This window comes from Anguilla anguilla, chromosome 17 (genome assembly GCF_013347855.1).
Source record: "Anguilla anguilla isolate fAngAng1 chromosome 17, fAngAng1.pri, whole genome shotgun sequence".
In the NCBI taxonomy this organism is placed as follows: domain Eukaryota; kingdom Metazoa; phylum Chordata; class Actinopteri; order Anguilliformes; family Anguillidae; genus Anguilla; species Anguilla anguilla.
Genome location: NC_049217.1, coordinates 20,929,166 through 20,943,583, shown reverse-complemented (window position 1 = coordinate 20,943,583; position 14,418 = coordinate 20,929,166). Strand labels below are relative to the sequence as shown.

The 14,418-nt window shown below is 44.1% G+C and overlaps 1 protein-coding gene across 3 annotated transcripts in view; it reads left to right on the top strand.

Moving 5' to 3' along the window:
• LOC118216977 (voltage-dependent T-type calcium channel subunit alpha-1I-like) overlaps window positions 1–14,418 on the top strand; it is a 217,843-nt gene that overhangs the window by 193,333 nt on the left and 10,092 nt on the right. For 2 of the 3 annotated variants that reach the window (XM_035398673.1, XM_035398672.1), the window contains exon 37: window positions 65–8,594. In XM_035398673.1, the coding sequence (XP_035254564.1) occupies window positions 65–706 (642 nt within the window). In that variant the 3' untranslated portion in view covers window positions 707–8,594. Of the gene's footprint in view, window positions 1–64; window positions 8,595–14,418 lie in introns of those variants that run through there. The other variant, XR_004763109.1, reaches the window with a different exon arrangement.

The following is a 14,418-nucleotide window of genomic DNA, read 5'->3' as shown; positions in this document are numbered from 1 at the left end:
GGCATCTTTGTCTCTTGCCTCTCCGGAGGAATAAACCGTCTCTCCCCTGTGCGTCTCTCCTCAGTACCCGTCGCACAGCGACTCGTCCCTGGCCACGGGGAGCTCGGAGGGCAGCCTGCAGACCACGCTGGAGGAGGGCCTGAGCTTCAGCGTGTCCCCGCCGCGAGACTCCGACCTGCCCCTCCCGCTGATCTGCCCTCTCCAGGAGGAGCCCGCGCTCGGGCCCCTCGCGCACCCCTTAGCCAACCCCCCGGCCGTCTTCAACCTCCAGGCCACCAGGGGGCACCAAAGGAGCCAGAGCAGCTGCGGTGGCAGCATGAGCCCCGGCTGCAACAGGCAAGACTCTATGGATCCTTCCGACGAGGATCTGGGCATAGGGGTGGGAGGATGCGGGTCCAGCCAAGCGGGCAACAGCGAACATTTGTCAGAGACTTTGAGTAGCCCGTCGCTGACGTCGCTGCTTTCTCCCTGCTCTCTGGCGCCCCAGCTGGTGAAAAAATGCAACAGCACCGGTAGCCTGAATCAAGCGAGCCTGACGGCGAGGGGGAGGGAAGTGCGTCAGATCTGTGGCGCAGACCCCCAGAGCTACCTCGCAAACCCTTGGATGGAGGAGAAGGGGCACAGAGGAGGGGGCACGGGGGTGACTGAATTAAAAATGAAAAGTACAAGCCAGTCGGCGGTGGCGGCCGCGAGAAAAAACAGATGAAACATTCCCTCCCCGCTCCCCCCCACATCATTGCCGCCGCTCTCCAATGGCCCCCTCTTCTTCCCTCTCCTGGATCGGAGAGCCGCCCGACACACGACGTTCCGCAAACTCCCCTCTCTCTTCTGTTTGTGACGCATTCCTAATTTGCATATCCCCCAAGTGAAGTTAGCTGGGAGATCTTTGTTTTTTTTTTTCGAAAGGGGATTACAGTGGACGGTAAAAGGGAGGAAGCGGCAGAGGTCGAAAGGCACATTGTCACACCTGCGGGATGCTTGTGCCTCTGGATATGAGCGTGCCGCTCAAACAGCCCCGCGCAAATTTAACAGCGGAGGTCAGAAAGGGAAAACAGAAAAGCCAGAGGAGGAACACAAATGCACAATGAGGACATGGAGATCTTTGTCAGTGGTTTTGATTAACGAGGGTTCATAAAGCAAAAAATGAATTCATTTTAAAAGTCAACAATTGAACAGCGATTCTTTAACAGAGCCTATGTATAATGGCAGTGGTTCAGGGATTTATTTAATGCAGAAGCAGACACTTTTTTCCCAAAGAGACTTAACAGACAGACGACCAGCAGAGACCTGCAGACAGCATCAGCAAGGTCCATTAGGCAAGGCTCTCTGGTGTCTGGCTGTGGGAGAGAGACCCTGTTCGGCAGATACTATGCTTAAGGTAGCAAAATGAAATGCACTTTTTCAGCTGAAAAATGTAACCCACCCTCTTTCTTACCCTCTTTCCCAATGAGAATAAAAGGAGCACGGGGGAAATTCAAGCTGAGAGTGGTACAAATGCTGACAGAGTGCGTGTCAGCGAGAAAGGACTGAAAATGCATCGCATATGACGGTGCAAGGAACACGGGCTTTTCTCTGAGCAGTGCCAGTTACTGGGACCCCAGTCAGATCTGGAGCAGGAAGAGACTGAGGCTGCAGAGGGCGGAGCTGAGGCTGAAGAGGGCGGAGCTGAGGCTGAAGAGGGCGGAGCTGAGGCTGAAGAGGGCGGAGCTGAGGACTCCCAGCTGAGCTCTAGATCCAATCCAATCCCGGTGTGAGGTGTAACAGGCAGGTGGGGAGGAGGGGGGAGGGGTGTTTACGGACCAGTTGCAATAGAAACATATGGCTTGACACGTTTTACAAGAATGAGTACTCCCCTGCATCAGCATTACCACACAGTTTGCGCTGGAGAGGGATTTCAAGGCACAGGTACAAGAAGTTGCTTTTTTTTCTAAAGCAGGTCTTGTCTATGGGAATTAATAAGGATACAGAGGTGTACGGATGCGTAGGTGTACCGGATTAAATTTTTTTTGTAAATTGTTTTTAAAAGAGAATGGAAAGTGGAAAGAGAGGGGGAAAGAATATCATCTGTGTGTGGTTTACTAACTTATTTTTGCAAGTTGCTTCCAGTTTTATAACATGAAAAAATTTTATAAGATGGGGTTAAGCGGGATCAATCAAGCAAAAAAAAAGAACAAAAACAAAACAAAAACAACAAAAAAATGGAAGTGTTGGGTGCAACGATAAATGGCTTCCCTGAGTACCTGCAACTGCAGATTAAGGTTCCTCTTGGAGTTTAAAATCAACAGGAAGTTAACAAGGAGCAGGAAATAGCCAAAGCAATTCAGCACAAGAAGGCATTCATATCACAAAGACTTTTCTAGGCTGTGGGAAATTTGGATTTTTGTTTATTTATTTTTTTGTTTTGTTTAGTTTAGTTTTTTGCATCATATGCTAAACTAAGTTAGACGATGACTCCAGAAGCTTTCATCTGAGTGTCTAACAGCAAAGTGGCACTTTTTGGATATTCCTTCACCAGCCAATGATTATCACTTCATTGGTGTTCTGTAGCATGGATGTTGATGTGTCGTTTTATTTTTATTTGTTTGATTCTTTTCTTAGTACAACAGCATTTCCTGCACTCATTTCCTGTGTATCTGTACTGACCCATAATTAGAGGTAAAAAAATATATTGTATTATTGGTCTAACTGAGAATATGTTGAACCCCCTTGTATGCCACTCAAGCCAAAATCAAATTATTTTTAAATGTTATTCTGTGGTAGAGTAGAGCGTCCCTTGTAACTGTTTCAAATTCAGATGATGCACAGACTTAAGACCAACCTGTTCACAAACTGCATTAGTAATGCAACCAGCTGAAATTGGTTCATCTTCAGAAACTGGTGGAAGTTGGCAAATGGTAATCAGCTTCTGTGTGTCATTAAAACTGAACCCTCCAGAAAAAGTAGTCTATTAATTGAAGTAATAGCTGTCTTCTTGTCCTGGTAGTGGTGTTTAGACGAATAGAATTTTTAAAAAGGTTTGGCCTAAATGAGCTAAGATGATCTGGAAGGATCTGTTTTAATTTGGGGGAAAAAAATTTATCCATTGGTAATGGACTTGATTTAAAATTGGCAGCTAAGAAGAACCAGTGGGCACGTTTGTGTACCCTGTGTACGTTATGTCAAAATCGTTGACATTTCCCTCATTTTAAAGCACCCTTCTTCGTAATATTTAGGTATATTCTTCCTGGTCTCCAGAACTGACAGTCAATTAACTCAACCAGTCAAATAGTTCAATAACCAGGGCTGTCATTGGTCCTAACTATACAAGTAAGAGATCTCTGATAGAACTCAGGGCCATGGGATTCAAATGTGGGAGTCAAATTTGGTTGTTTCTACAGGATTGGAACCGAGGAACTCCTGAATTATATGCCTTTATATATTTGAAATATTTTTGGTAGAATTTTGAACTGTGACCTGCAGAGATTTTTGAATGATTGGTTTTGAGATATAACCCCATCTCTGTGCTATAGTGTGTGATCCTGACCTGTTCGTATCTTCTACACTGAATTGCATGTTTGCTGTGTTCCTTGATGCTACTGACATGCATTTTGTTTTTAAATAGAAGGGTCAAACAGATTTTTTAAAATCATTTTGTTGTGGTTAAAAACTCTTAGAATGGTGTTTGTTTTTTTGTTTTTTTTTGTTTGTTTTTTCTGGCCTAAGCGTCTTCCTTGTGTTTTGCGGCTATCAAAGAGGGGCAGTTTTGACTTGAAGCATGTTTGCACGATAGGGCTGCCCCCAAAACCGCTTCAGAAATTCATCAAAACATAAAAAAGCACCGATTCTGGCGGAGACTCAATTAGCGACCTGAAGCTGAATCTGATATGAGAACGATAACAGAAAAAAACTCCCTGGTAGCCCTTTGTTCTAAGATGCAATTAACAAATAAAAAGGTGATTTCATTTTGACTATTAATCAACTGAAACATGCCCACTTACATAAAGGTATACAGGATCTATATAATTTAACCAATGTGAAATTTCAGTCTCTGACCATCTGAATTACCACATCTAAACTGAACTCAAACGTTAAATAGCTAAACACAATTCAAACATAAAACCCCCAAAAGGTCAACCTTAATTAATCATGAGTTCACACACACACACACACACACACACACACGTGTGTGTGTTCTTAACCTACTGTGAAATTTTGTTACATTGTACTTTGCTGCAGTTATGAAATGAGCATGTGTGTATGTGCAGAATGCACAGTGCAAATATAAGATAAAATGTGACCAGAGAATACCTGGGATGGTAGCAAGATTAGAATAAAAGAGAGGTACTGAGGACAGTGTCAGTGAGAGTGGTACAGTGGTCAGTGGTACTTAATTACTGGTAAATGAAAACCTGAAAACAATCCTCAGCATGTTCAGCTCTGTGACTCTTAAAATCCCACAGCCTTACTGCCCTCTGCCCTTCCTGACCCAGCGGGTAATGCCCAATGCAAAAGTTAATGTTCCGTTACCAGTTAGCACTCTTCCACCCCTATCAGCAGTGCTGCCAGCTAATAAAAAATATTTCCAGCCCAATGGTTTGATAGGCTTTACACGACCCATCTTGTGCATAATGCATTTTAATAGTAGCCCGAAAAAAAAAGCTACCCACAACATTTTTTTGTTCTGTTTTTTTATTTTATTTTTAATTTTTTTTACCAATGGGTTCATCTTTGAAGTTGCCCAGTTTGGTGAGAAAACCATGGACATGGCAACCCTGCCCATCAGCCGCATGCTGCGTTCCCAGACCTGGCCCTGTATTGGTCGGTTGCCATGGTCGTCGAGGAGATGTGTAACCGAGCTGCGCGGTGGGCTTGGCTGTCACGTTGCCACCGCGCTGATCCCGGATCTGGCAGCGGTGTTAAGAAGTGGCCGAGGCGGCGGTCCGTTTGCATCCCTGTTTGCCGACCTTACGCACCCTCCCGTTGCCATGTCAACAAATGAAATTACATTTCTGATTAATAATTTATACAGACCAGCACTACCATTAATGTAGCACAGAGGGAAACCAGCAGGTGGAAAGTGAAAATCTGCCATCACGTCTGTAATTCTCCTCTGGGGTTTAGGGCTTGGAGCAAAGCCGCATTTGTGTGCATGCTTGCGAATCCCCTCAGGCCGATAGCTGAACCCCTGTCTGGTAAAAGAAGCTAGCTGCCTAACTTTTACCTCAAGTTACGCGATACGATCAAAACTGTTCTTCTCCAGCACCTTACGTTTGAAGTTGTGGGTGCACTTTTCCTGCTTTGTTCTACGTGATTTAGATCAAGGCGGCGCGTCTGGGCTCTGAGATTAACGCGATTTCAGTTCAGGTTCTTGTCTCTTCGCCGCTTATCCACAGCGAACAAAGAGATCCCTAGTGGCGTTTCGGGAGCCAAGGAGGAATTTGGGACACGGGTACGTGCCGTGCCGCTGGAAGGGGCTTGCCATCGGAAATCAGGAGAATCGCATTTACCTCATTAGACCGTGTTCTGAGCACGCCCCCCTCCACGACACGTTAGAACCGGCAGTTCCTGCGAGACCGAGCGCACCGGCGGTACTTCATCAGAAAAGCGAGATAAAACGGCCTTTCTCGGCTGTGCTTAGGTAATGCAAAGGAAAATTAGGCTCGTGCTCTTTCCGTCAAGCTCCAAAGAAAGCCCGGTTTGCCTGAAAGAGAAGGCAAAACACACGCTCCTCCCAAAACATTTTACCTTACAGCGCTGAGGCCAATGCATAATTCATACAGAAGGAAGTACACTTACCGTTACGCTGCAATGGAAAGCATTCATTTGAACCACCTGTCTGGGCTGTTTATTGTTTTGACCCTGCAGGGGCCGGCATTCGACTTCATTAGGTTGGTTCTGATGTAGACCTCTGTACGGTCAAATCGCTAACCTGACCAGACATGCGGCGTTGACAAATCTGTTTTCTTTTGGAAAATAATAGTGAGTCTAGAGAAATCTTTTGTTTGTATAAAGAACGGTCCTGTAACTACAAGGTTGTGGGTTCTGTCCTCAAGTGAGGCACTGCCTTGGGCAAGGTACTTTATAAATCATATCTGCTTCCCTGAATTTCTAGCTGTCAGAACAAGAATTGAACAAATCGTTTCTTTTTTTTAAAAGTCCTCTCAAATTCGTAAAACTAATTAAAGGTACTTTTAGGGGCACCGGTGTAGCATAATAGTTTGGGGACTAGGCTTTCATTCCTTAACCTGTATAAGTCACCCTGGTTATGTCTGTTAAATGTAACCCGTAATATTTATTGACCTTCGTACTTTACACTTTAAGACATTTTGGAGGGCACCTGCTCATATGTTCTCAATTAAATAGAATCCAAAAGCATGGGTGGTGGGATCCTTCTGCAGCAGAGATGATCAATCTTTTAATTAAAATACAGACACCAGGTGAGCTACAACAGGGTGATGATAGGATGGAAAAAAAAGGCCTTTATAGGGGCATAACCCTGCCCCCTTTTCCATCTTCAGTCCTTGATTCATCCACAGAACATTTACCTTGCAGTAAACAGGTGTCATAATTAGCATAGCACTGCTCTCTCTCTCTCTCCTCCTGTCTCCTGGTTTCCTGCTTTCCTGCCCCCTCCGCTTTCAGGCTCAAGTTCAATTGAATGTGCAGCATGAATGCCTTTTTTTTTTTTTTTTTTTCCATTAATCAGTTGCCGGTAGCCTGCATGTTCAAAGCAGGTGTGTGGGGAGGGCACAAAGGTGTTGATTTGAAATCCCAGGCCCGTTTCCTTTGAAGGCCGCCAGTTGGTCAGGCAGTTAATCACACCTGCAAATCCCCTGTAAAACCCTGTGCACTTTGCACCTGGAGCCCGGCTTAGACAGGCCTCTTGCAGGCAAAGCGTAATGTATGCAAAGCTATTCCTGTCAGCGTGCGAGGCTGGTCCAAGGCGGTCGGAGCGTTTCTAGCCAACCTCCTGAATTGCACTTAAAGCTTAAAATGCAGGCAGTGGGGAAGGGTGTTGGAAAAGAACAAGGCCGGTGCTGACGCAGTGAGCTGATTGGAGGGAAATTATACAGTTCCAGAATCGAATACTTAAATCAGATGCCTCTTTTACTCCTTTGAGCGTGGCACATACCTCGAACTGCATCTGGGAAAAATGCGAGCTGCCATATTGTATGAATTAGCACGTGCTGCGTAAACACAGTAATAATTACCGCCAAATAAGTTAGAGAGTTTGGACCAAATTGCAGTGCTGCAGATGTGGCGCACAGATCCTAGATCCCTTCAATTTCTGAAAAATGTCCCCTCTTTTCATTCAGAAAAATGAGTTTTGCTGCGGGACAAAACGGCGCGTTAAGAGACGGCAGCTGAGCCGCCCCCGCCCCGCTTGCAGATTAATTAATTGAAAAGAGAAACCGCCGGTCAAAATGTGATTGTGCCGAGGATTCAGTAATAGATTGTTGGAATGTTAGAGAATCCTGGTTCTGTTTCCCTCTGTGAGGAAGTCCGCAGACCCGAGCTCTCTTCTCCCCAATCAGCAAACGGACCCCAGTGTGACAGCGGGCTGAGAGGTGATTGGTGTAATTCGGAGCAACGCGTTGCCGTCGTTTCGTCCACGGAGAGCTGCGCCTCTCCGTCACAATCCGGTGTGTCTGTTTTAATTCGCGAAAACAATCGCCGTCCCTCCGGCTCTGAACACGCTCCGGTGAAAATTGTGAAATTGTCAAGGCCGTTCACCACCACTACTCCGTGTCTGATTTGACGGTAATGATTTGTCTGGCTGGTACAATCTGTCCGTTCTCTCGCCTTTATCGTGTTTTTTTTCTGAACCCTTCATAAGTTTTGGTATCAGTCTAGGGCACATTTCGCAAAGGTAAGCTAGCATTAATTGAACTGGCATGCGTATGTTAATTTATCTGGTCTCGTTTTTGTCTACAATTATTATGTTCCTACACCACTTCCTCCCATTATTTTTCCAGGGTGATATTTGAATTAAAAATGGTTGCTATTATTACTTGTAATTATAAAGTCGTTAAGATGTAATGAATTTTAATAAACAAGTTGTCATAAAATAAACATATTAGTTATAATTTGCTTTGTAACTGTCAGCATCTGACTATGGTGTTCTGAACCAATTTATAGGTGTCATAGACAGAAGACAGATTCATCAGACAGTTCTGAAGATTTTCACCAGAGTAAACCAAAGTTTACTGTAGTTTTTTCTGGAATTCAAGGGATTTTAACAGACTTTACTAATTTCTTAATTTCTTTTTTATTTTGCCATTACACCCTTAATTATCACAGCCAAATCAGAGCTGAAGTATCCCCTGCACGTATGGGGGTATATGTATTACTCTTCTGTTTTTATAATCACAGAGCTAATAAATTCCCAAAATTTGCTCCCCTGCCCCCCCTCCCCCCTCCCCAACCCCCACCCTGTCAATTAATTTCCTGCTGTTTCCACAGGTCCCCTTCCCTTTAAAAAACAATCCAACCAACACAAATTTCACCTAAGGCGTATTCAGATTTCAATAATAAAATAGAATTTATGCACCACAAGGATAAAAATCAGATTAGCATAAGCTTGTTCCAATGAGGCTCATTACCATATTTATTCAGAAAAAAAAAAGTTCCACGGAAACTGGGTAATATACTTGTTGTCTGGTCTTGCCTGCTTCATCAACGCGATAGGCCTCTCACACAGGTCTGCACCGAGGCCCGAAAGTAAATTACTGCAGTGCTGAGGACTTGATGATAGCGGATGATTAGAAATGTGTCCCACGGAAAATAGAAGGCGGGTCTTTATTGAATGGACAGAGCCAAATGCGCAGATATGATTGTGGATGTGCAGCATATTCATTTCTCTCCTGGGCCCCCGGGGGGAGAGAGTGCAATGGGGAGGTTTTCAGGGGTCTTGTCCCTGGATGCGGCCCAACAGGGGTCAGAAATATTGGTAAGGTTTATGTGTAACAATGCACCTGCCCCCCCCCCCCCCCCCCCAGCTTTGGTTCCCTGATAGTCATGGGCAGCCCTGCCCTGCCCCTGTTTGCACATGGAGTGGAGCGTGTGTGTGTGTGCGTGTGAGTATTAATTTTTTTACAATAAACATTCAAGGGTAGTTCTCAAATAGTCCTCAGGCCCCTCCTTTAAATCAAAGGAAACATAATTCTGAGTGTGAACTGGAAAATAAGAAGCTGTTTGTCCCTGGTGAAAATGTGCATCCACCATGTCTTATTGAGCTAAATACCAGCGTGAACTGAAAACACGACACTCTTTCCAGGCAATCTCAATTTAAAATAGCAGCACACTTCAAAGCAAAAGCTAAGCGTAACATTCATTTGCATGGTTGGGTTGTTTCACAGCATGTGTAATGTGAATGCCACATTTTTAGTGTAATAAATAATTGAATCTGAATGTCTGAGCTTTGGAAAGCCTTTGTGTGTATTATATTATAATGAAAGATAAATTAGACACGATCAGTCTTTTTCAGTTCCCAATTTGTACGTTGATTTGTGCAGAACGTGACCATGGCATGCTTAGATAAGACGTAGGGAATAAGGAATTGATCTTTGTTGTATAGTAGCTACTGTTACGTAAACTGCATTTGGTTGTTTTTGCATGGCTACACATTTTAACCGTGTGTGCTGTCGCTGTGATCCAACATTGATCTGGTGTCAAACCAGCAGACTAAGACTGCACTGCATTCATACTAAACCTGCACATTAATTCTGCTTCTTGTTCGTCGATATTGATTCCGTCTAAACCCTGACAGTGGCCTCCACCTAATCCTCGCCATAAGCCCCAATACAACCACAGTGCCTGACTGCGAATCTAATACGGGCTTTCATAACCATAACAGATCTTCCAAAGTGGTTGAGACTGAAAGAAAACCTATCGTCCCCCGAATTCTCGTCGGAATTAACTACAGACGCGCGTCCTCTGTGGAGAAAACATCATCCTCGTGTGTAGATGTCTGTTTTTTTATTTTTATTTTATTTTTTTTACGTGTGGCTAGCAGTCTGGTGCTAAATGTCTGCTGTAGTTGTGCACTGGCTGTGGCCGAGGGGATGGGTTTTTGGGACCAACTGTGACATTTGTATCCCTGCGGGTTTGTATACGATCGCGCAAAAAAAAAAAAAAAAAAAAAAACAGCCAGTCGTCTGCTGTTTCCGAGTGCATCACCTTAATAAAAATCCCATCTGTATTTCAATTATAATGCAAAGTGCTGACACTGAAAGGGAATTAGCTCAGGGTGGCTGCGCTACGGTTGACATCAGCTCGAATGTGTCCATCTAGATGCGGAGGAGTTTTAATTCATTTTCCGAGCGTGCAGCCAGTTGTAATTACCCTGCAGGTAGAGCGCATTATTTGGAGAAATATGACTGAGCTGCCGTGGCTTATTTGTTCCAGTTTGAACCAGTGCACACATCCATCACACGCTAAAGTGAAATGAAAAAAAAGGAAAAAATCACGATTCTGAGCCAGAATCTAGAAACCGTTTTTTCTTCTTTTTTTTTTTGGTCAGCGCCGGATAACGAGAGGTAAAACTGTCATTTGGCTGCGTTGCATATTTATCTGGCCAATGTAAAGGTTAAAGCTACAAAGGCAGGGGAAGGGGGGGATTGTGTTTCCAGCATTTTAGTATTGATGTATAGTCAACGAGATTTACTCAACCAGGTTTTTTGGAGAGCGGCAACGACTCTCAACAATTTGAAGCACATCTTCAATTGAAACATCTATTGATCTTTCCTTGACCTTACATAAGGCCTTTATCTTGGGCTACTTCATGAATGTACATGGAATCTCTGTACCCATTTTCCCAACAGTGACGAGGTTTGAGAAGAAACTTATACTGTTAAAAACCTCAAACCTTTATTGATGCAGTCATATATGATCTTATAAAAGGTATCCAATAACAACTGATCTATAACATTGTTATATTCCCATGACAGAATGAAAACTTAAAATCAATATAATTTTGCTGATTACGTTACATTATAATCATAAACAGAAATTCATAACTGCTACAAACTTACCAATATAAAAAATCTCATTCAATAGCTTATTAAGTTTACTAGAGTTGTTGGACATCTATTACACTCATGGATTACTATGCACACACATACTATGCACACAGGGTATTATATATATATATATATATATATATATATATACTTCTTTTGATTGATTGGATAGCTACAAATCCCCTGCATCCCCTTCCCAGTTTAGTTTGTACACTGTGGCTGTGTTCTCATTAAAAACCAAATGTGTTCTTTGGTTATGCAAATGGACACATACTGGAATGTTGGTTCACTCCGAGTCTAAATCCTGTGTTTAAATAAGATCTTCAGCTGTGGTTCTGGTGCTGGTAGGCAACTGTACGGCACAAATAGTGCTGAATCGGGGTCAGCTGGTGCTGCCCTGGTTCCAGTTCTACGGCAGCAATGGGCGATAAAAATCCCCCCTGGTAAATCCCCGTAGAGTCCATTGTCCTGGCCTTCACACAGAGCAGTGTTTCTCTCTCAAACCCACCCTCAACAGACCCGGCAATTCGTCTCCCCGGTCCGCCTATATATTTGCCAGTGCACAGATTACCATGGTGATATATATATATATATGGGTATAAGCACATCTTGTGGTGTGGACTTGTTTTTCCCGTCACCTTTGCTTTGGCTGAACGGCGGGCCGGAGTATCGAGTCAGGATGTGGCTGTCACGGAGATTGATTAGGGCCTCCTTTGTTTGCGCGGGCCGTATCCATGGCGGGTCGCCGGGCGTGTTCAGACGGGCCTCGCCGATGAGCTGCTTTGTGGGGCTGTTTGCACATGCGTGTCACACAGGCTCGGAGGGTAAACACGTGCGTGGGGGCGAGCGCATTCAAATCAGACTCGCCCGTTGCCCCTGTCGGCGGCTGCTTTGATGCCGGTGGGGTTGGACGCAGGAAGGGGGAGGACTGCAGGCAGGAAGAGGCGGGGCAGGGAACCATTAGACAAAGCAGGAGGGAGTCACTAAAACAGATAATAAAGATTTAAAGAATAAAAGATTTTTAGTGACATTTAATGGTCTGATAACGTGTTGTTGGCTACAACGTTTATGCCTCCCAAAAGTACAATTAATAATGCATCCACATGAGTCTGTTAATCCTGCTGCTACGGTTTTGGTTTATTGTAGTAACTGGACAGATGTTTGGGTGGTCTTTTTACCTTTCTTAACTTCCACACTATTGTTAGGACAGATAAAATGACAGGCTTCTACTGAAGTTTTTAAGACTGTTCTTTCAATTGAGCTTATGCTTTATAGGGGTTTATAACTGCTAGGAAGGGTCAAATGAAAGAGCAGAATGATAGGATTCATGTGTTTTTTAGCGCCTGTGTTGCCAGGGATAAAAAACTGTAATAGACTGTGGGCATTGTAGTACACTAATCCCTTTTGCTTTAGGGTTTTGGGAACCTTTGGGCCTTGGGAGTAGTTATAGCTCATATTAATTCCTAGTCCCAGCCACAGTTCAACGTAGAGTAACGTGAGACTTATGTCATATTATAAGGTAAAATGTTCACTCTGCTCTAACAGTTTTTAATATGAGTGCAAAATGGGATACAGGTCACTCTTTTAGAGTAAAATGTACTCTGTCAGAGCTGATTTAACATTAATCATTGAGGTGTGCCCTCCCTGCATTCTCTGTGAAACCCTTCTTCCGCATGCAGCCTGCTGCATTGTCTGCAGTACTGGAGTTATTTAACTCATTACTGTGACCTTTTAAAGGAAAGCTATGTTTATTTTTGCATTTGTATAATTCATATATTTTATTACAGTTTTACTCGTTTTTAGAAGGCTTCTTTTCCTGAGTAAGACGGGTCTACAGTGTTCCCTTCCTGTGACATGGGGGAGAACACTGCAGAAATACACTGAACGCATGTTTTGAGTGCAGAGTGAAAATGGAGGTACCGTGTCATGTTCTTCTGGTCTCAGTCCCTCTCTGCGCTCCTGTTCGCAAAAATGTAAAGCACAGTTTCTTCTTCCTCATCAAGGGTGCATGAACATCAAAGCCAGAATGCATTTATTTAACAATGCCTTTAAGAAAAAAAGAAAAAGAAAAGAAACAATTTGTTTGCCTCAGAGGTTGCATTCTTGTTATTTTATGACATACTGGAGAATCGTTAGCTCATACTCAAATTCCAACCACTATACATCCTGATGACTTGATGTGGCTCTCTGTGCATGAAGGTTCCGACGTGCTACCGTGGTTTTTAGAGTCTTCATGTTTGCCTGACTGCCGTGCAGTTATCACGGGAGCAAGGTGTCAGTGTGAGAAGCTGTTCACTGTCTGCGGGTACGCCAGGAGGGCCTCAGGGTGGTCTGCATGTCCGCGGTGCGCAGGTACACCAGCATGTCCCGCGGTGCGCAGGTACACCAGCATGTCCGCGGTGCGCAGGTACACCAGCATGTCCCGCGGTGCGCAGGCACACCAGCATGTCCCGTGGTGTGCAGGCACACCAGCATGTCCCGCGGTGCGCAGGTACACCAGCATGTCCCGCGGTGCGCAGGCACGCAGACAGGGCACAACCAGCCTAATTTGTCTTGGTCGCCAGCTCCCATCCCTCTTCAATTGCGGGAAAGATTCCATGGCAACTGATTCAGAGTAGAGACAATGGCGCAGACGACACATCAGCCGGCAAGCAGCCATGGAGAAAGCGCTGGCCAAGTCAGGCTTTTTTTTATCTCCTCTTGCAGAGAGCATTTCACTGACTGGATGTGTCCTTTCCATTTTTTTTTTCCATTTGTTTTTTTTCTCCCCTAGGCTTCTTAATTTCATGGTATTGTTTCACGACATGCAGTCCAGTTGCTCTGTTGAGTCTGAATTTTCCAGGAATATACTGCCTCTTGTCATTTGCGCAAAAACAAAGCAATGCTTTTGAAAACCGGCACTTTCCAGTGCTTAATGACGCTTCGCTAACAAAATAAATAAATAAAAAACTGAAGTGTAAATGGGTCATTTACATTTGGTAGTATAATGTGTTACTTATGTCATCCTTCAGTGGTTGGAGTCAAGGAGCAGGAGGTTTATATGAGAGACCTGTAACTGATTTCAGAGAGAGCATAAAAAAAACAACATTTCCTCCACTTATTTATCTCTTTACTTCACAGAGTGGGGCTACATTTGTTTCCGGAAAATATTTAGCAGGCTGTTTACTTGAATACATATGGATCTTATGTGACCAGGGGGAATATGATAAATGAGATGGCACAAACTCCAGAAATAAATAACAAAAATCTGCTTCATTGAGCAGGGTAATGCAATCCGCTAAAGTTGTTCGATACAATTCCAGCAGTCGATAAGGTGCTCCATTATGCTCTCTCGCGACTGTTTTGTACCATCGCATAAAATGTGTACATGGTGGAACGGATGAGGGAATTTCCTGTTTTAATGCCGATGTCGACCCAC